The sequence below is a fragment of the Polypterus senegalus genome, chromosome 1, assembly GCF_016835505.1.
Source record: "Polypterus senegalus isolate Bchr_013 chromosome 1, ASM1683550v1, whole genome shotgun sequence".
In the NCBI taxonomy this organism is placed as follows: Eukaryota; Metazoa; Chordata; class Cladistia; order Polypteriformes; family Polypteridae; genus Polypterus; species Polypterus senegalus.
The window spans coordinates 211,148,395-211,170,413 of NC_053154.1; the positions used below are offsets into that span (position 1 = coordinate 211,148,395).

The 22,019-nt window shown below is 41.2% G+C and overlaps 1 protein-coding gene across 1 annotated transcript in view; it reads left to right on the forward strand.

Moving 5' to 3' along the window:
• Window positions 1–22,019, forward strand: part of ldb3a (LIM domain binding 3a) — a 78,460-nt gene that overhangs the window by 21,312 nt on the left and 35,129 nt on the right. Inside the window, exon 3 of the mRNA XM_039768454.1 lies at window positions 12,500–12,651. Within this exon, the coding sequence (XP_039624388.1) occupies window positions 12,500–12,651 (152 nt within the window). The remainder of the gene's footprint in view (window positions 1–12,499; window positions 12,652–22,019) is intronic.

Here is a 22,019-nt window from a genome sequence, read left to right on the forward strand (position 1 = left end):
TTTTAAAACTTGTCTGACCATTTTAAGCTAAAAGCACCATAAATTCATTGGATAGCAAAACAGATGCATTAAAGTAATAAATTACTGGTACACTATAGAAAGAAATTTATTTGGGCCATAAATTATAAGTCTTCAAGAGAAGATGCTTTTAATGTAAATTCACTCTATACTTTAGTTAGTTAACTTCATCAGTTTAATAGAGGAGTGACTGGAGGAGCAGTCATTGGTATAGCAAGAGAAAAACAAAGGAGACGGAGGATCCTGTGCTCCGGATAAGGAGCCCTGACTACTTTTTGCCAATCTTCATTGTTAGATGGTCTGTTGTTTAGAAGGTTAGATATCCAGTCAAATGACCTAGGCCACATTCATAATGAGAAGTTTGCTGTTAAGATTTGGTAAAGTGTGAAATGTCTAAATATGCTGCAAGATGTAGTGGAGAGTCATATATGTTTACGATATCCTCAACAGACCATGTTGGCACAGTAAGGAAACTGTAGTGGGTCAAGGAGAGAATTTGTGACAAACTTGAGATCCCAAAGAATCAGATATTCAGATGTCTTCCTAATTCTAGAGGTTAGTGCCACTTGCATGCAATCAGTTAAACTGGAAGCATTTTGCTCCTTTGGCACAGGGATGATTGTGGGTTCTTGAGGCAGGTAGAAACTTTGCATTGAGACAAATACTGAATGAAAAATTTTTTTTTTTTTTTTTGCAAACTCCTCCTCGAGCCGCCACCTTATTGTGGTGGAGGGGTTTGCGTGTCCCAATGATCCTAGGAGCTCTGTTGTCAGGGGTGTTGTGCCCCTGGAAGGGCCACCCAAGGCAAACTGGTCCTAGGTGAGGGACAAGACAAAAAGCAGTTCAGAAAACCACCTATGACGAAGAAAAACTTTGGATAGCGTTTTCCCTTGCCTGGATGCGGGTCACCAGGGCCTCCCTCAAGAGCCAGGCCTAGAGGTGGGATTGATGGCGAACGCCTGGTGGCCGGGCCTGCACCCATGGGGCTTGGCCGGGCACATCCTGAAGAGACAAAGTGGGTCTCCCTTCCCATGGGCTCACCACCTGTAGGAGGGACCAAGGATGCTGGGTGGTAGCCGAAGGCGGGGACCTTGGCGTCCGATCCTCGGCTACAGAAACTGTGTATGGTGGTGATGGTGCACTGCTGACCTCAACTCGGGATGTTGTGAGTCGGTGGGGGGAGTACTTCGAAGACCTCCTCAATCCCATTAACATGCCTTCCAATGAGGAAGCAGAGCCTCGGGACTCGGAGGTGGGCTCTCCCATCTCTGGGACTGAGGTGATCGAGGTGGTCAAAAAACTCTTTGGTGGCAGGGCCCCGGGAGTGGATGAGATATGTTACTCAAGGCTCTGGATATTGTAGGATTGTCTTGGTTGACACGGCTCTGCAACATCGCATGGACATCGGGGACAGTGCCTCTGGATTGGCAGACTGGGATGGTAGTCCCCCTCTTCAAGAAAGGGGACTGGAGGGTGTGTTCCAACTACAGAGGGATCAAACTCCTCAGCCTCCCTGGAAAAGTCTATTCGGGGGTCCTGGAGAGGAGGGTCCGTCAGATAGTTGAACCTCGGATTCAGGAGGAACAGTGTGGTTTTTGTCCTAGTCGCAGAACAGTGGACCAGCTCTACGCCCTTGGCAGGGTCCTGGAGGGTGCATGGGAGTTTGCCCAATCAGTCTACATGTGTTTTGTGGATTTGGAAAAGGCGTTTGACGGTGTCCCTCTGAGAATCCTGTGGGGGGTTCTCCAGGAGTATGGGGTACCGGACCTCCTGATAAGGGCTGTTCAGTCCCTGTACAACCGGTGTCGGACCTTGGTCCGCATTGCCAGCAGTAAGTCGAACCCATTTCCAGTGAGACTCCACCAGGGCTACCCTTTGTCTCCGATTCTGTTCATAACTATTATGGACAGAATTTCTAGGTGCAGCCAGGGCATTGAGGGGTCTGGTTTGGTGAGCTCAGGATTGGGTTACTGCAAGAATGATGTTGTTCTGTTTGCTTCATCAGCCCGTGATCTTCAGCTCTCACTGGATCAGTTCGTTGCCGAGTGTGAAACGACTGGGATGGGAATCGGCACCTCCAAATCCGAGACCATGGTCCTCAGTCAGGGTGGATTGCCCTCTCAGGGTTGAGAGTGAGATTCTGCCCCAAGTGGAGGAGTTCAAGTACCTCGGGATCTTGTTCACGAGTGAGGGAAGAAAGGAGCAGGAGATTGACAGGCAGATCGGTGCAGCATCCGCAGTGATGCGGGCTCTGCATGGGCCTGTCATGGTGAAAAAGGAGCCGAGCCGAAAGGTAAAGCTCTCATTTTCCTGGTCAATCTACGTTCCTAACCTCACCTATGATCATGAGCTGTGGGTAGCGAATACAAGTGGCTGAAATGAGTTTCCTCCACCGGGTGGCTGGGCTTTCCCTTAAAGATAGGGTGAGAAGCTCGGTCATCCGGGAGGAGCTCAGAGTAGAGCCACTGCTCCTCTGCATTGAGAGGAGTCAGATGAGGTGGCTCGGGCATCTGATCAGGATGCCTCCTGGACGCCTCCCTGGTGAGTTCCGGGCATGTCTAACCGGAAGGAGGCCCCAGGGATGACCCAGGACACGCTGGAGAGACTGTGTCTTTCATCTGGCCTGGGAACGCCTCAGGATTTCCCCGGAAGAGTTGGTAGAAGTGGCCAGGGAGAAGGAAGTCTGGGCATCTCTCTTCATGCTGCTGCCCCCGTGACCCTATCTCAGATAAGCGGAAGAGGATGAATGATGGATGAATTTTGTAAAAACAGGTGCAAACTGATCAAACCAGTGACTTAGTATGGAGGGAATAATGTCTGGACCAGGAGTGTTCAAATTCCAACATTTCTGTCTCAGGAAGAGCAAACAGACCTGATGCTCAGAAATGTGTAGAGGGGGAGGTACAATTGAACTGAGAGAGAGATAAATCCGTGTCTTTAGTGTAGAGGAGTGTGGAGTATGCTTCTTAAACTTTTAATTAACACTGCTCTATTGATTAAATAGGAACGTAGGGTGAAATGACACCTTTTATTGGCTAGCTAAATAGATTACAAATACAAGCTTTCGAGGCAGCTAAGGCCCCTTCATCAGGCATGAAAAGCTTGCATTTGTAATCTATTTAGTTAGCCAGTAAAAGGTGTAATTTCACCCTGCTTTCTCCTGTAACAATCTATGGCTAACACGGTACAACACTCTACTGCTGTTGATTAAGTAGAATAGAATTAATCTCCGGCGGGATTTTGGGGTTTGCATTTGTAACCATTAATCACTTGTAAAGAATTCCAGACAGAGAAACATCCACTGGTGGAAAAGTTGTGTCCTAGCTTGTCTTTTATATTTGCTTTTGCCATTCTTAATGCCTAGTTGATAGCTGTACTTGATACAATAACATAATTATAGTCTAAGTTATCCACAAATGATAACTTAAAAATGTATTTTGGTTTCTGGGGTATGGTTAAGTGAAATCCATGGTTGGTGTGCATATTTTAAATAAATAATTACCCCACTTGTGTTTTCTTGTGGGGGCTTGGTAGTTTGGCGAGAGCAGTTCCCGTGCACAATGTGGGAGCATGCATCAATGCACTTGTTGCACATCTGCAGGATCACCAGTGACCCTAATTGGCACCCGGAGCTGCTGAATGCTGCTGCTGTACCACATGGTTTTTTAAAGGAAGTGCAAGTGCTAGACCAGGGAGGTTAAAAAAGAAGAAATGGGCTGATCAGAAACAGAAAAAAATGAGACAGAGAAAAGAGCCATAACAACAGCATTGGGGAGAGTGGCAAGGTCGTTGGCCAGCGAGGGAGCAAGGAGCCGACTTGTACCATCACATGGGGGCTTCTGCTGTTTATTTGTTATTGAAGACATCTGTTCACAAAGAAACAAACCAGCACCCTTATTTCTCCAACAGGCAATTGTGCAATATAAAAGCAATTTCTTCCCTGGATGACTCATGGGTTAAGGAAACCTGACATTTAGAAGTTGCCGTATGAACAAATATTCTGCACATGCACTTTTTGCTCTGGTATTATATTCATAGTATATACAAGTAATTGGTGAAATCTCCTGTTTTGGAGTTAAAATTACTAAAGTGGGATGCATTTTCCAAAAATTATCAATTTTAGTGAATAACGAATGAGATAAACAACTCGGGTAAAGGATGAATGAGTATTGCAAGTGTTTCCTGAAGCCCATCATTATTTGACATTTATCAAACTAGTTTAAGCTGCTATTTTGCTAGGCTTCTTCCCAATGTCCACATTAGAAAAGCAGATGGTAGATAAAAGAAACATCTATCCCACCCATTTCAGTGGTCAAATATACGTTACATTTTCACACTAATGAAAATAACTTTCAACTATTGGGTACAATTAATTTAACTTATTAGTTAACTGAAAATATAATATGACAGAAAGCTTGATGAGACCTTGTGACGATGCAGGTTTCCTACAAGCTCCCATCTGTGGTCCAGGAGCCCTTTTAACCCAACACCGTCGGTAATGTCACTAATGAGCTAGACAGTGAGGCAACAACATAGCAAGGGGATGGTGTAAAAAGTGTCAAGTGCTTTAATTTAAAAACCAACAACAATCAAAACAAAGCATCCAATTAAAGTGCAGTGTTTCAAAGTCATTAAATAAATCTATAAAACAAACGTGGAGTTAAAAATCAATAAATAGAAAAAACAATCCTTAAAAACGAGGTTAAAAACAACACTGGAAGCAGTCCTTTAAAACAATTACAAGCCCGGTGCTGCTTTTACACTAGCGTCTCACTTGCTTCTCCCGTTTGGGCCCTGCAGCAGGCGAGACGCTCTCCCTGCAGTTGTCCTTCATTCATTCATTAACATGGGTCTGGAAGCCTTCCGATCCCTGGCTTCAGTCACGTTCTCACCCAACGGCCAGGACGCACACACTAGGGAATCCACCACCAAGCCTTCCAACTCCCACTGCCTTCCCGGCCTTACGCAGCCAGTCGCCCTTCACTGGTCACTCCCGCTCCTCGATTACTCAGCGGGAGCGACCACTACTACAACTCCCGGGTGTTGGCCTAACACCCAGGCTGCCTGCTCAGCTGCCGTGAGCCTGCTCTCACTCGCTCTCCTGCACCGACTTTCTCTCTCTCTCTCTCCACACTTGCTTCCTGCTTTCTCCTGCAGCCTCCATTTCCTTCTCTTTTCTTTTTCGTTCCCTCCTCTAGCCGACTCTCGCTTCTATACTGTATATCGAGAGAGGGCATGGCAACTGCAGCAATTAGCAGCCCCAGGAACAATCACAGATGCGGACAGTCTCTTACCTGTGCATTTAGGTGAAAAACGCCCACACCGCAGATCGCCCTGAGAGCTGCTTCAGCCACAAACACTACGCTACTCGCTAAGACTCGAGCGTGGTGATTATTTATTTAAAACAGGCCTTTGCTGAGAGAGCTGTGGACCGCTATACCACAGGCCTCCTTGCAAAAGATAACAGTGCTGGATAACAGCAATAGAAAAAAAAAATACAACATATATCGGATGTGGCAAAATTAAGAATTGGTGTTTTCTAATTCTAGTGGAAGCACCCGTGGACGTTCAGACACTGGTATCTCATCTTCTACCTGCCCAGAGCATGCTTTACACCAGTGTACATGCTTTGGTGTACAGTGTTCTACCATTCCTCAGCCACTGTTTAGGGATTCAACACTAAAGTTAGCAGGTATTCGCAAAGAGAACAACTTCTTTCTCACAGTAACCAGCCACCAGCAAACGCACCATCTCTTGTAACAGAGTTGGTCCAGATATCAGCATCATATATACTTCCATGTCTCTTGGCCACAATGTCTGCAAAAATTCCCTTATGGTTGGTTACATATCACCTAGACATTTAGCACCAAGAGCCCTTTTCAGCAGGTATGGATGGAATGAGTGTTCACCTACTGCATCTACAGTACAATACCAGGTATACCTTCAGTGATAATGATGTGAAAAACAATTTAAAGTATAATTCAGTGCTTTGTAGTATTATCATTATTTGGTTGAAACCTTTATCCAAGATGGCTTGCAACATTTGAGATGCACTTGGTTAGATTTCATTTGTTTTTCCAGTTGGAGCACAGGCAGGTGAAGTGAACTGCTCATGGTCACACAGTGTCTGCTTTGGGAATTGAATCTGCAACTTCAGGGTTTGTTGCATTCATGTTGCATGCACAGATTTAGACACAGCATCCTTGCCAAGGCCATGAGCATCACCAGCGGCCTGCAGGAGTCCACGGAGAGGTGACAGGAGCTGAAGCCAAAATTCCAGTGTGTCCCTCTTTCCAGTTTGTAATGCACCAGACCAAGAAGGGCTAGAATGTATTTATTTTTAACGGTTGATAACTGAGATGGTCCAAAGGGTTCATATACACCCTCAAAAGAGTATTTAGACTGGTGAGTTGGCTGTTTCAAATGGCATCTCTGGTGTAGTTAGACAGTTCTCTGCATAGCTGCCATTGACATTGGTGGTACTAAGGCATGACTCACTTTTTGACTTTAAAGGATGGGATTGATTATATAGTGAATTTGATTAGTTAAACTTCTCATTTTTCACAAATATATAACATAATTGACAATAAGCACAGTAATACGAGTCTCATTTCTAGGGTGTCCTCTGTCTCTCTTTATGGCCAAATCACAGGCCAAAGTCAAAATGATTAATAACATTAAAAATAGTGAGTGGGCTGGTTCACTCGTTTAGTTTATGAATGATATTAAGTACAACTTTAGTCATGAAGGGTTTTGAGAAACACTTGTTAATTAACAAATGATCTTAAGTATGAAATACAGGCAGTACACGGGTTACATACAAGATAGGGACTGTAGGTTTGTGCTGTAAACAAGCGCTTTATAGCGCCCGACCCGGCATAGAATACGCTGAGGCACGTGTTCACACTCAAAGGCTTTATTATTTCTTCCCTGTGCCACACAGCCCAGACACAGTCCAAAGCACAAACGCACAAAAAACCAAACACTTTCCTGCTCCACCACTCCTCCCAGGCAACCTCGTCCTCTTCCTCCTGATTCTGGCCTCGATTGCTGGGAGGCAGGCCCTTTTATGCCCCACCCGGAAGTGATCCAGGTGCCTAACCAGCTGGTCTTAATTGCACCTCCGGGTGGGGCTGATAAACCGTCCAGTGTGGTGGCTGGATCTCTGCAGCACCCCCTAGCGGCCACCCCATCTCCCAACCAGGCTGCTGTGGAGGACTCCATGTCCCATGGACCCACGGGGGAGATTGAGGAGGAATCCACTGCCAGGGAGACTGCCCCCAAGCGCCCCGGGGGAGGTATTGCAAAGTCCATGATGGCTCCCCCGGGACGTATGCATCAGAGGCGTCCCAGCTGTCCGTCACAGTACTTAAGTTGAATTTGTATGCAAGTTGAAACAGGAACATTATTTTAATAAATTCTTTTGTTGACCGACTTTAACCAAGTGCTCTGCCATTGAATGATGGAGTTTCACCTCTCTCTGACCTTTTTATTATTTCTACTTTATTTTCAATGGTGATGGTTTTTCTCTTCTTTACTGTATCACCAGCACTTGCATCAGATTTGTGTTTCAGAGACATTCTTGAAGGGTGAAGACAAAAGGTTAAGATGAGCTCTTCTGCACAGCTATCACAGCAGGAAGGCACCCGTCTGATGTACTGACAAGAGGCAACTTCCTGCTATGTGCGTAACAGTACAAACAGGCTTGCTGTTGAGGATTAATGGGGGTGGTGATGGGTGGTTCAAACTCTACCTACCACACAGTCACCTCCACTACAGTATGCTGCCTGCAGCGTCTGCCCACCGAGAACAAACATGGTGCGGCCAAAGGCAGGTAGTGAATCGCCCACCACTGCCCCCATTCAACAGGCAGCCACTCAAGGCAAGCTACAATGCTACCCCATGCTGCCCCGTTCACCCTCAATGGCCCCCGTTCAGCCGCAACCGGGTCACTGCTTGCAGCATCACCAGCTGCCCACCAAGAATGAACGGGGCAGCCGTGTATGGTGGGTAGGCAGAGAAACGCCCCCCTCCACTCCATCCAGCCTGTGTCCAGTCAGGAGCAGTAGCTGCAGTGCCGTGGTGGGCAGGCAGCAAACCGCCCCATCAAGCCTCCGTCCTGCACATGCGCGATGGCTGTGGCCCCAGTGACTATGGACCACCGATCACCGCCGGGAGCCGCCTGAGGGACACTACACTGTGCGAGCAGCGAAATCGCCCCCCTCCAGCCACCGCTTGCAGCATCCCCAGGCCAAAGATGACGGAGCGGCAGTTACTGAGGTGCATGTGTTGCAGCTGCGGCCCCGTTCGTAAGTCGTAGGTCAGATGTCCATAACTTGGGGAATACCTGTAATGATATATTACAAAGCATTCGGGAAACACATCCCCAATGTGTGCAAAAAGAGACAAAATAATAAGTGACAAATTTTAAAATACTATTTTATCAAATATGTGTTTAAGTCATATATTGAACTGTATTTACCCTTCTATCCATTTTCTATTGTTTATCTCTTTCTGGATCAAGGTCATGGGGGCAGCAGTTTAAGTAATCATGCCCAGATATCCCTTTTCCCAGGCACCTCCTCCAACTCCTTCATGTAATTTCTACAGCCACAAGATGCTCTCCCAGCTGGACATGCCCAAGCTAAAACAGACACCTTTAAAAGGAGATGATAATAAAGTCATCTATTGAGCAGTCAAGCCTTGTGTGTCACTCCCTGCTGTAAATTAGGAGAAGGGAACTCAGGGACAGGGTTTTAACCCAGAGCACGTTGCTCTGGCCCTGGAGCTTCACACCTCTGGACACGAAGAAGGAGAATCTCCCCTGCGTCACCCCGACCACGGTCCAGAGACAGGCAGGAAAGGTAACACTGGGGGCTCGTCCGGGATTATTTCTGCCAGCACTAGTGAGTGACACGAAGCTTGTAAAACTGAAAGAAAATTGGAGCATTCTCCCGGTGGAGTGTGTAAGTAGGAAACTGTGAATGGCAACAAAACTAGGGGTATACGCTGACCTGGAAGCAGAGTTTTCCAAAGCCACCGCAATTAGCACCAACCCCTTTAGGACATCGCCCACTCAAGAAGAAACTATGTCCTACCGTTTTCCACTAGTAAACTGGGAGAAAAGTGTCGAGGATGGGATTGTCGGACGCGAACGTGAGCGCCATTGTAACCTTTCGTACTGACGCCATGGACCGAACTCCGAGAACATGCGGACTCGGTCGCTATAAAGCCTGAACTGTTTTATGAAGAGTATTACTCGGCGATTCGACCGCACACCTCCAGTACCAGTCCGTTTATTTCGTATGTAACAAACGAAGATACTTATGACAGCGGGATCGAGACCCATTCATTGATATTGCACTTTAAAATGCGGTGCACCTTATGGTCCAAAATACTGTATGTATCTGGTTACCGCCATCCACTGGCAGCTTAATGGTATGTTTGTTATCCAAAACCTGCAAAAGCTAATGCTCAAATTCAAGTGCAGTATTTCACAGTTTAAAGAATTATTTAATGAAATTAGTGTTGCCCCGTGGATAAGTCGACTTTGTGTTTTTGAATGAATTTTAAGGTATAAATTTTTTGACTTATACATGAGTATCTATAGATATAGATATATATATATATATATATATATATATATATATATATAGAGATATATATAGATAGATAGATAGATAGATAGATAGATATAAATAATATACAGACTTTTTTTCATTAATTGTTGGAAATTATTGATGGTTATTATGGCTCTTTGGAATTGTTGAATATATAATTGATGTTTTTAATTTCATTATCACCTTCATTGAGTTAACGTTATTTCACTACTTGTGGAGACTGGTGCCACTGTCTTCCTCACCAGTTGCTAATTTCTCTGCCGTATTCAAAGTTTCAAATGTTAACATGCTCAGTGATTATTTTTTTTTTTTAAACAAAAGTTGCACAGCATTCTTCTTGCTTGTGTGCTATTAATGTAAAAATGCAACAAAACCATTATTTGCAGTGTATAACGGTGATTAATGAAGACCTGTTCCTAAATATATGAACAGTTGATTTCTCATAGTTGACAAAGTCTGAATACATGACTTAAGTACTGTATTTAACACTTGCATTGTGTCCATGCTCCTTTGTTTAGTTATCAAATGTCCTGCATATTAGTTTGTCACTGTGATGCTGTAATGCCCTGAAGCAATTCCATGGAAGGAATCATCCCACCATTTTCTTTCCAACTAGTCTTTCCCATGTTAACTTGCAAAGTTCAGACACGGATAAATTTGCTTTTCTGCCTTGTAAGATGTCAATCATAATGTTCCTTGCACGTAGCTATAGTATCAACCCTAGGACTATGCCTCTTCCAATATGCATCAGTGTACCAATGATAACCATAAATGTTAAAACTAAAGTGTAAGCAAAAAAATAATGCTAATAAAACCAAAACAGTGCAAAATTATACACATTCTGACAACATACAGTTACTGTTCATCTCAAAAAAACATTGGTTATTTGTAATAGAGGCTAGGAAAAGCCTTCTGGATTTCAACAGTTGACTATGTCATGCATTGTTATCTCAATAAATGCACAGTTACAAAATTAATTTTATATTTCATAATTAGTGAAGGATGGTTGCCTGAGCCCTGGGTGTGAGATGGGATGATGTCAAAAAACTCACATCACAATTACATTAACAAAAAAATTATGGTTTTCTGCATTATCACAATATTGTTAAAATAGGGTAGTTTTTTTTTTTTACCACATTTTATATTGAGAGACAGCATACATTTTTTTATCATTTAAAAAACAAAGTTCATTATCTCAGATATTTTAAATGCATTGTTTTAATGTCAAATGCTAAATATACATAAATAAACCACTCATAATTTACATGAAGAGCATTTATGTCCAGTTTGCAATAACCAGAAGTAATACATACAAAATACAGATTTTTAGCAATATACAAACACCTTCATAAAACACTCAAATATGCACCTGCTAACATTTAAAGTTCATTAATGTAAACAAATGAAATGAGCATCACTGATTTAAATCTCTTCATAAAGAAATAAAGTGTATATGTATAGGTTTTATCCAAAAATTAAATATGGCTATAAACTGCTACTATGTTACTATGTACAAGGCTTGAAATTCATTTTTGAAACTGGGGATGAAATTCCCTTTATATTTAATAGATAAGGGATATTACACTCAGGGGAGAATGATGGATCAAAATGCACAGTTTAAAAAGCACTCATTAATATTTCAAGCATTTTTTTAATGTCATAACTAATTATTTCTTATGTTTACAGAAGTTTGTACAATTTTGAGTAGTTATCAGCCAGCCTTTAAATAGTTTGTTGTTTCTTCTATATTAAATTTAAATAAATGTAGAGATTTCCACTTTAGCCAAGAAGGCAGATAAATTTGCAAAAATCATAATCATCAATCTGTCTGACACTCTTTTCACCTCCAAGACACTCTTGACATACTGTTTCTTCAGAATAACCCCTACCCCATTTCTCCTACCATCCACAACACTCTTGCACACACAATATATCACGTTTCCTTCTCTCCATCACATCAGCTATCTCTGTCCCCTTAACCAGTCATACTGTACTACCAACATTCAAAGTTCCTTCCCTGAGTTCCACTTTCTTTACCATCCTCCTCTCCTTCTGCCTCTGGGCACGTCTCCGCCTCCTTCTCCTTCTTCGGCCAACAGTAGCCCTATTTTGGCCAGCACCCTGTTGGCTAACAGTACTGGTGGCAGCCATTGTAAACCCAGGCCTTGACCAATTCGGTATGGAAATCTGTATTTTTGTCCGCATATTGATCTGGCAAAATTTTATACCGGATGGCATTTCTGACGTAACTTTTCCCACTTATCCGGGCTTGGGACCAGCACAAAGAAACAATTTTTAACTAAAAGTGAAATAATGTTGAGTAAGTGAGTGAATGAGTCAGTCATCTATGCACTATGTACTAAACTTACTAAATTCTTGCCTTGTCTAAAGCTTACTTTAGAGAGTCTTGATATCTTTGTAGTTTCATTGCTTTCAGTTTCCTCATTAAAGTCTCATTACTCTTCACTAATTTTTAAATGTTTCCATATAAAGTCAGTCAGTCATTATCCAACCCGCTATATCCTAAGGGTCACGGGGGTCTGCTGGAGCCACTCCCACCTGACACAGGGTGCAAAGCAGGAACAAATCCCAGGCAGGGCACCAGCCCACCGCAGTTCTATATAAAGTGAAGGTCAAAAATACATTTTTTTATTAAGTATATAACATCTGAGAAGAGTTCCCGGTTTCATTTCCCTGAATATATAAGACTGCAGGATGTACCACTTGATTATTTTGTCTACTTTTAACCTTTTATTTTCAAGTTTAGTAGGGTGTTTACTCTATGGTTAACATCCACTATTGTTTAAGCAATGTATTTTTCCAATAAAATCATAGAACTGTTTTCCCTTTTTCAATTACAGATTACCCCTGGCAGCAAGGCTGCCCAAGCTAATTTGAGCCAAGGTGACATCATTGTGGCAATCGATGGAACAAGCACTGATGGAATGACCCATCTGGAGGCACAGAATAAAATTAAAAGTGCCAGTTACAATCTGGCCCTCAGTATGCAGAGGTAGCTGCAGTCCTTTTTATATTGCCTTACATTTTTCCAGTGACATTTTTACAGAATATTCAGTCTTTATATGTAAGGGTTTTGGCTCTTCTTTTTTTTTTAAATGCTAATTTGTCATTTAAACATAACTTTTTGCTTAATTAAAGTACTTGTTATCCTGACTAATTACAGAATTAATCTGCAACATAAAATGTATTTTATGTGCATTTTTGTTTTGTTTTTATACAGCTGTAATTTGCCATCTAGTCTACTTATTAACACCCAATGTTGTAAATAAAAATTGTTAAAATTCAGAACATATTCACTGTTAAGTAACTTTTAAAAGGCCCTTTACAATTTCATGGATTATTTTGTTCCAAGTCCTGTCATCCAAACATGTTAAAACATTTTTAAGAAAGCAAGGTGTTTTCACTAACCTTTTAAATCTCCTTAGGAACTGCACTGAACTAACATCACACTATTAGATTCATTCATTACACACAGACTGATGTATTTCAAATGTTTATTTCTTTTAATTTTGACAACTAATGAAAGTCCCAAATTCAGTATCTCAGAAAATTAGAATATCAATTAAGACTAATGCAAAAAAAGGATTTTTTAGAAATGTTGGCCAACTGAAAGGTATGAACATGAAAAGTATGAGGATGTACAGCACTCAATATCCTTTGGCCTGGATTACTGCAGCAATGCGGCATGGCATGGACTCAATCAGTCTGTGGCACTGCTCAGGTGTTATGAGAGCCCATGTTGCTCTGATAGTGGCCTTCAGCTCTTCTGAATTGTTGGGTCTGGCGTATTGCATCTTCCTCTTCACAATACCCCATAGATTTTCTATAGGGTTAAGGTCAGGAGAGTTTGCTGGCCAATCAAGAACAGGGATACCATGGTCCTTAAATCAGGTACTAGTAACTTTGGCACTGTGTGCAGGTGCCAGGTCCTGTTGGAAAATGAAATCTACATCTCCATAAACTTCGTCAGCAGCAGGAAGCATGAAGTTCTCTAAAACTTCCTGGTAGACGGCTGTGTTGACCGTGGACCTCAGAAAACACAATGGACCAACACCAGCAGATGACATGGCACCCCAAACCATCACTGACTGTGGAAACTTTACACTGGACCTCAAGCAATGTGGATTCTGTGCCTCTCCTCTCTTCCTCCAGACTCTGGGACCTTGATTTCCAAAGGAAATGCAAAATTTACTTTTATCAGAGAACATAACTTTGGACCACTCAGCAGCAGTCCAGTCCTTTTTGTCTTTAGCCCAGGCGAGGCGCTTCTGATGCTGTCTCTTGTTCAAGAGTGGCTTGACACAAGGAATGCGACAGCTGAAACCCATGTCTTGCATACGTCTGTGTGTGGTGGTTCTTGAAGCACTGACTCCAGCTGAAGTCCACTCTTTGTGAATCTCCCCCACAGTTTTGAATGGGTTTTGTTTCACAATCCTCTCCAGGGTGCAGTTATCCCTATTGCTTGTACAAATTTTTTCTACCAAATCTTGTCCTTCCCTTCCTCTCTCTATTAATGTGCTTGGACACAGAGCTCTGTGAACAGCCAGCCTCTTTAGCAATGACTTTTTGTGTCTTGCCCTCCTTGTGCAAGGTGACAATGGTCGTCTTTTGGACAACTGTCAAGTCGGCAGTCTTCTCCATGATTGTGTAGCCTACAGAACTAGACTGAGAGACCATTTAAAGGCTTTTTCAGGTGTTTTGAGTTAATTAGCTGATTAGAGTGTGGCACCAGGGGTCTTCAATATTGAACCTTTTCACAATATTCTAATTTTCCGAGATACTGAATTTGGGACTTTCATTAGTTGTCAGTTACAATCATCAAATTAAAAGAAATAAACATTTGAAATACATCAATCTGTGTGTAATGAATGAATCTAATATACAAGTTTCACTTTTTGAATGGAATTACTGAAATAAATCAACTTTGTCATGATATTCTAATTTTATGACCAGCACCTGTATATATGTATGTATGTGTGTGTATATATGTATATATATATATATATATATATGTATATATATATATATATATATATATATATATATATATATATGTATATATATATATATATATATATATATATATATATATATATATATATATATATATATATATATATATATGTATGTATATATATATATATATATATATATATATGTGTATATATGTGTATATATGGGAGACACAAATGCACCAGTTCACCTTGCCCCACTTTCCCTGTTGCCAAGTAATGTTAAACCAAGTCGTCACTACGGTGTTCCCAAATACGCACTTTGCTGATAAACTGAGCGCACTGAGTTTGCACGGCGCTTTGGTGACTTCAAGAACAAAAGTCCGTCTACATGCGGCTCGAACCTTGTGCATGTTTGGTAGCACATATCTGTGTGAGAAGCTCTTCTCAGTGATAAAGACTAACAAAACAGCACACAGGAGTCGCCTCACTGATGAGCACCTGCAATCCATCCTGAGAATCTCCACAACACAGAACCTCACACCAAACAGAAATGAACTCGTGGCCAAAAAAAGATGCCAGGCGTCCAGCTCTAAAATGACATATGAGCAAAGACAACTGAATGATTTGATTTGTTATTGCTGAAAGGAACACATTTTATTTATATTTCCAGGTTTTGTTATGCAGCATGTTCATATTTGAATTTGTATAATTTTGACAGGATATATTTTTATGGAGAGCAAAATCTTTTGGGATATTTAAAATCTAAGTTTATTTTTTATATAAAATTACATAAGAGTAAAGAAATTTGAATGTTTGTTCTTTTAACGTTTACTTTATTTCTAACTTGTATAATTTAGAGCAAAATATTATAAGTTGTTTAAGGTTTGAGTTGATTTATTCAGGAATAATATTCCTGTCTGTTTTTACCATTCCTACCAAATATATTTCTGTCGACTAAATAAAAATTCCTTCTATTTAAAATTTAAATAGAACTTGAACAAATACGATAGTTCATAATATCCACGCAGACTTGCACGTAAGAGCGGGAGTCCTCCGTTTTAACAAGCAGCGTATTGCACTGATCTGAAATAGCTGTGTGTGTATATATGTAGATATGTATGTATATGTATATATATGTTTATATATGTGTGTGTATGTATGTATATATATATATATATATGTATTTGTGTGTGTGTGTGTGTGTGTATGTATGTGTATATATGTATGTATATATGTGTATATGTATAGATATGTATATATATATTTATATATATATATATATACACACACACACACATACAGTACAGGCCAATAGTTTGGACACACCTCCTCATTCAATGTGTTTACTTTATTTTCATGACCATTTACATTGGTAGATTCTCACTGAAGGCATCAAAACTATGAATGAACACATGTGGAGTTATGTACTTAACAAAAAAAGGTGAAATAACTGAAAACATGTTTTATATTCTAGTTTCTTCAAAATAGCCACCCTTTGCTCTGATTACTGCTTTGCACACTTTGCATTCTCTCGATGAGCTTTAACAGGTAGTCACCTGAAATGGTTTTCACTTCACAGGTGTGCCTAATAAGGGTCATTTAGTGAAATTTCTTGCTTTATCAATGGGGTTGGGACCAGCAGTTGTGTTGTGCAGAAGTCAGGTTAGTTGGACGATCATTTATTTTTCAACAGGACAATGACCCTAAACACACCTCCAGGCTGTGTAAGGGCTATTTGACCAAGAAGGAGAGTGATGGAGTGCTGTAAATGGTCATGAAAGTAAAGAAAACACATTGAATGAGGAGGTGTGTCCAAGCTTTTGGCCTGTAATGTGTATACCTGTATATATGTAGGCCACAGTATATATATAGCAGTAATATTAGTAGCAATAATGTTCGGTGAAAATTCTTACATGTCACTTCTTTTCCATAGACTTTCATAATTTAATAAGGTGTGTGTTGTGATACTAGAGGGCTCTGTCACTCCTCTGACCCGACAGACAGATACTGACAACACAAGCTAAAAGCACCAAGAATTGATTTATTTATTTTATATTCTTAGCAGTGCTCTCTAGTCACCACAGCCACAGGCAATAAAGCACCATACACCAATTATTTATTTTCTTTCTCCTCCACTCCTCCCAGCAAGCTCTGTCCTCTGCCTCCCAACTCCGGCTCACCTGCTGGGTGTTTCACAGTCCTTTATATATTGTCCAGCCTGGAAGTGCTTGCATTTATGTGACTTGCCAGCACTTCTGGGTCAGATGGTGAAGTCAAGTTTTCCGTCAGCCTGGAAGTACTTCTGTGCTTCCACCCCGATGACTCGATAGTACTTCCGGGCTATGTAAAAAGTGTAAGTTCCCAGGTCCTCCTGCAGCGTCTCCTGGCGGCAGCCACGGTACCCAGCAGGGCTGTGAAGCTGAACTCCAAATTCCATTGTACCCTGCGGTAATCCAGGGCACCGTTATGCTGCAGGGAAGTTGCCATCTAGTGTCTTGGGGAAAGCAGTTTCTAAAAGAAGCTGCCTTCCCCCATCTTTGCATTCTCTGGGCGTCCTGGCTGGGTTGAGCTGCCGGTCGTCACTTACTTGCCCCTCCCTCAGCTGAGCACTGTGAAGCAAAGCGGCCTGTCCCACGAGGGTTGTCGTTCTTCGGAAGGGGCTGTCTGCATTGGCCGGTCCGTGGCTTTGCCCTACAAAACATAAACAAGAGGACTGCAGGAGATGCTTTGGTGTTGTCATCCCCTGACATCCTCCCTGGCTCCTGTACGGGCATCTACTCTACAGGTGACCCGGCTGGCAGCATTCATAGCGCAGCCCCTTCCCTCCTGATGTGCATGCTCTGTGGATTTGGAAGCAGGCTGAAAATACTGGCTCTGCTTCCCACCCAGCTGAGGTTAGAGTGTCTCCCTGCCCCCGCGGAGAGCGTCCTTCTAACATATATGAGTGCACTAGCTCACGTTCTGCAGCTTCAGGAGACCCTCGCTTTTCTCTGCGGATCTCCTTTTTAATCTGGGGTACAATGACTGTCTGGGTGTCTGTGTGATGTAAAAAGAAATTCCTTGCTGTCTGTACACCTTTTGACTTGGATATGCCCGGCGCCAGTGTCTCAAGGATCAGGACAACCCAGAAGTCGGCACCACACTGCTGCTCCAACTCATTTAATCCTTCAACTGGACACTCTGTTATCACCTCTTTCTCACTTGTAGAACATGTCGTTATTTGACAGCCTATATCAATAAATCATGCTGCCCCTTCACCCTGCATCCCTATTTCCTGTACGGTACTGGTTTGACCTACTTGTACCACCAAATTAACTATCTTGGGAAATCCCCAGCCAAGTCACTGAAGGTAATCCTCTATGTGTCTCAAGGGCGCCTCAGCCGTCATCCCCAGCTCTTCGATTATCTCTTTATTATAAAAGAAAATCTTGAGATCAGATGAGACTATTGCCAAGAGATTATTTCAAGTCCCGCCCTCCTCTCAGCTATTTCCGGTTAATGGCCCACGCGCACGGACCTCTCACGTCTCAATCGTGTGAATGCTTTTGTCAGACACAGTCCCTGCTCTCTCAGCTCTTATAAATTTTTGTTCTCCTAACTTTTAGTTCCCAATTAAAGAAGATTTATTATGTCCAAATCTTATTGAACAATTTAATTCCGAAGGGTTATTAACAGAAGAAATGAGTACACGGGCATTCATAGCACCAAGGAACAATGAAGTGAAATGAATTAACGTCAAAATTGTCAGTTACACGGCAAATGGTTAAATGTGTACCAATAGGCTATGCTGAAACAGTTGGTGGTGATGGTGCAGAGGATGAAAACATCAACATACAATATCCCATAGAATATCTACAACCATTAACACAATCCGGTCTTCCACCGGCTGAATTACTGTTGAAAGAAGGATATATCGTAATGTTATTGCGGAATTTATGTATGAGTGATGGGGTATGCAATAGGACAAGATTAGTTGTATTGAAAATTGGTCGAACAATTCTAACGTAAAATTTTAACAGGCGACAAGAAAGGTAATATAGTACATTTTCTGCAGGTAACGTTAGACACTAAAGGAGATCTTGATATGCCATTTGTATTAAAACATTTACAGTTTCACGTTAGAAAAACTTTGCTGTGACCATTAACAAATCACAGGGATAAACATTCGAAAAAGTCGGTTTATTTATTAGAGAGAGAGAAACGATATTGATATATATGTAAGTCCACACACGGAATCAAATTTCAATGCGATATTAACAAAAAGTTAATTCCAAATATTGTTTTTACTGAAGCTTTACAGTAAAAGTGTAAGTTTAAAAAGTATTTGCATGTTAATTTCAAAGCCAAATAGAACAAAAATGTATAATGCAACATGAAAACATAATTTTCTTTCAATTTATTACATTTTACTATTTTTTACTATGGTTAATTACTCGCTGTATTGTAAAATAGTTATTTCTATTATGCATATGTAACAATTCCCATGAAAATAACAATCTGTTTAAATTGTACATCCACTTTCCCATACGCGAGCAGCACAACCATGAAATGGCTAGCGCATAGTGCCCACTTGGGGGTTGGCGAGCAAGTTGAGCAGGGGGCAGTTCCCCCTAGTCTTCTTAATATTGTAGATAACCTGTAAAAAGGCTTGAATGGGCTGGAGCAACTTTTCCAGCTCCTGTATATCAAAAGCATTATATTGATCGGTTGGTGATGGCCTCAGACCTTCATAAGCCCTGTCCCCCAGCCTTGAGCCGGCAAGCATGCCATTTTTCTGCACATGTGCCGTTGGGTTTCGCATGGACTCTTGGTCAGTCACTCCCCGAACTTCCTTACCTTTTGCCATGGTGGGTGGTGCCTCATTCGCTTTCCCCTTTACCTTCTGGGAGTCCGAGTCTATCGGGATATTGTCAAAGCAGCAGATGGGTCGACGCTGACCTTCTCTATCCCACCATTCATCAGGGCAGGTCACGTGTCCCTCTCTGCCAAGCCACAGGCGGAAGTCTTCAGTGCTTGAACAGTCCTCGGAAAGTGCACTACCGTCTTTGAGAGTATATTCTGCTTCTCACAGAATCTCTGGATGATCCCCTTCTATGAGGTATGAGCACGGGACAAAGTGTACTGATTTGAGAAACCTCTCAATCCCCTCTCCGACACATACCTCATCTTGGATGGCATCACCCGGAGCTTTTTCCTCCTAATACACTAACTAGACAAAACTATTAGCTTATGAAATGCGCAAACAAGTACTAACAGCTACCAATGTTACACAAGTAGGCAAGATATTCTTCATTGCTCACATGAGACCATAATAAAACAGAATAAACCCCCAATTTTATCTATAGCTCATGGAGATGTTGTTTTTTAGAATGTGCTAAAAACAGACCAACAAAAGACTGTGTAATTTTCAGTGAGTAAATGCAATTACACACTTTTATTATTTGGTTATTAGACATTTATTCAAACCCACTGAAAAACAAGTCAGTAATTGTAGACTTTGATGCCAGTAATTTTGCTATTTTTTTGCTTTGAATGAATCCGTTTTAAATTGCCTTTATAACATTACCACATTTAGTTGATTGGTCATGTTATGCATTATGGACTTCTGCAGCAATCTCTTCCACACTATACTATTACACCCTACCTCCTGGTCCTTCCATACTATTTTATAAGACATCGACTTGTGTTTTCTTTCAATTTAGTTCTAATTACTGTTTTCTTACATAAGTCTGTATGTGTTCGCTTGAACAAAACTTCAAAGAGAGCCCATAATGTTACTGATAATGCACCAATGTCATTGTGCTGCTATACTGTTTACAAAATTTCCTGTTTTGCTGTTCTAGTGCTCATGCTGTTTCAGTTAATTCCTGCTTAAATACAGGAGTTTTAGGAATCAGTAAATTCACATTTCCAGTGTGGCTACATTCATGTTGTTGGGCTTTTTTTTTTCCCCAACTAAAAAATTTTTTGAACCTCATTAGTAATAAATAAGAGAAATGTTTCCAATTTCATACTTAACCACATTCACTGTCACATTTTTCTTTGACCCTTTGGAAATTATCTTCCACGTGTTCATTAGAAACTCTTTACTGAGCACATTGACCAGTTTCTTGTAGTGACTGGACCAGAGAAAACTTTCACTCATGGTCTTATTACACTACTAGTATGCTGTTTTAAGTTAACTATGTGGAAAGAAATGTTGTTAAAGGACAGTAAACATATTGCAACATTCTTGGTCTAGACCTGAGAGGAACATGTTCCTCAGGTATCTCTGGAACTATTAGAGTATTTGGGAATACCTGTAGAAGCTAACCATAAAGGTAGCTCCTAAGTGTGTGGATAGGGGAAAATAGCCCAGATAGAACACTTAAGAGAACTAGTTATAGAAGGCTGCTCCACTGCTTCCAAAGTTCATCAGTAAGACTCTGGCTTTGAATCGGCTCACAGAGCTCAGAAAAGTGTGGCAGATGGTATTGCCTCTGACCCCCAGGTAGGTAAAATGAGGCAGAACTTCCAGCATGTATGTGCAGGCACAGAATGAGGCAACCATGAGCATGTGGACCCCACATAACATCAGTATAGCATCATAGAGTGTTTGAAGAAGTAGACACTGTGTTTGGCCATGAAGGGACAAAGGATCTTTTTGAGAACCAACTACTGCCAAATCTGCCAGGATGTTAATTTCATTCCTCCATTTCTGGCATTCCTAGGTTACATTATTTTATTTTCTATTTTATGATGAAATTTATGAAACTCTGATATTTTATGTGAAAATTATTTTACACTGTTGTACAGTATATGAGGAACATTGATGACATGTGTTTGATGTTTCCATTCTGGATATTTGTGTCTTGCCAACTCCTCTTTTTCGAAGTAGTTTTTTATGTATTATAGTTTTCATAGACACCAGTAGATGGTGTCAAATGCTAAAAACAACCCTGTTCACAGAGTATTTTTAACTAATTAACATAATACTAATGCAGTTCATATTTTCATATTTTTCTGCACTCTTTTAGTTGATAAGGTTTTCTAATAATATTGTGTCTTGAACACTGAGTGTAAGTAGGAAAGCTCTGCACTTAGTGTTTTAGTTTCTCGTAATAGTAAGGGTAATCCAAGGGTTTCTACAATAAATTCTTGCATCCTTAAAGTTTCAGCAGTCTCATCTTCATTTGATATTTGTGAATAATGTAATATTTATTTTGAGAAAAACATTTAGTCTATCCATCAACAACTTGGACTATCCAACACCAGATCAGTTCTGAGTGTACATTTGGTAAATTTTCTTTGGTTGATGCTACCTTTTACTGTGAGCTTTTAAATAAATGTAAACCCTCCATCTGCTCACTGGACCCAATGCCTACTGCCTTGGACAAAGCTTGTATGCCATGTTGTTACACAGTAG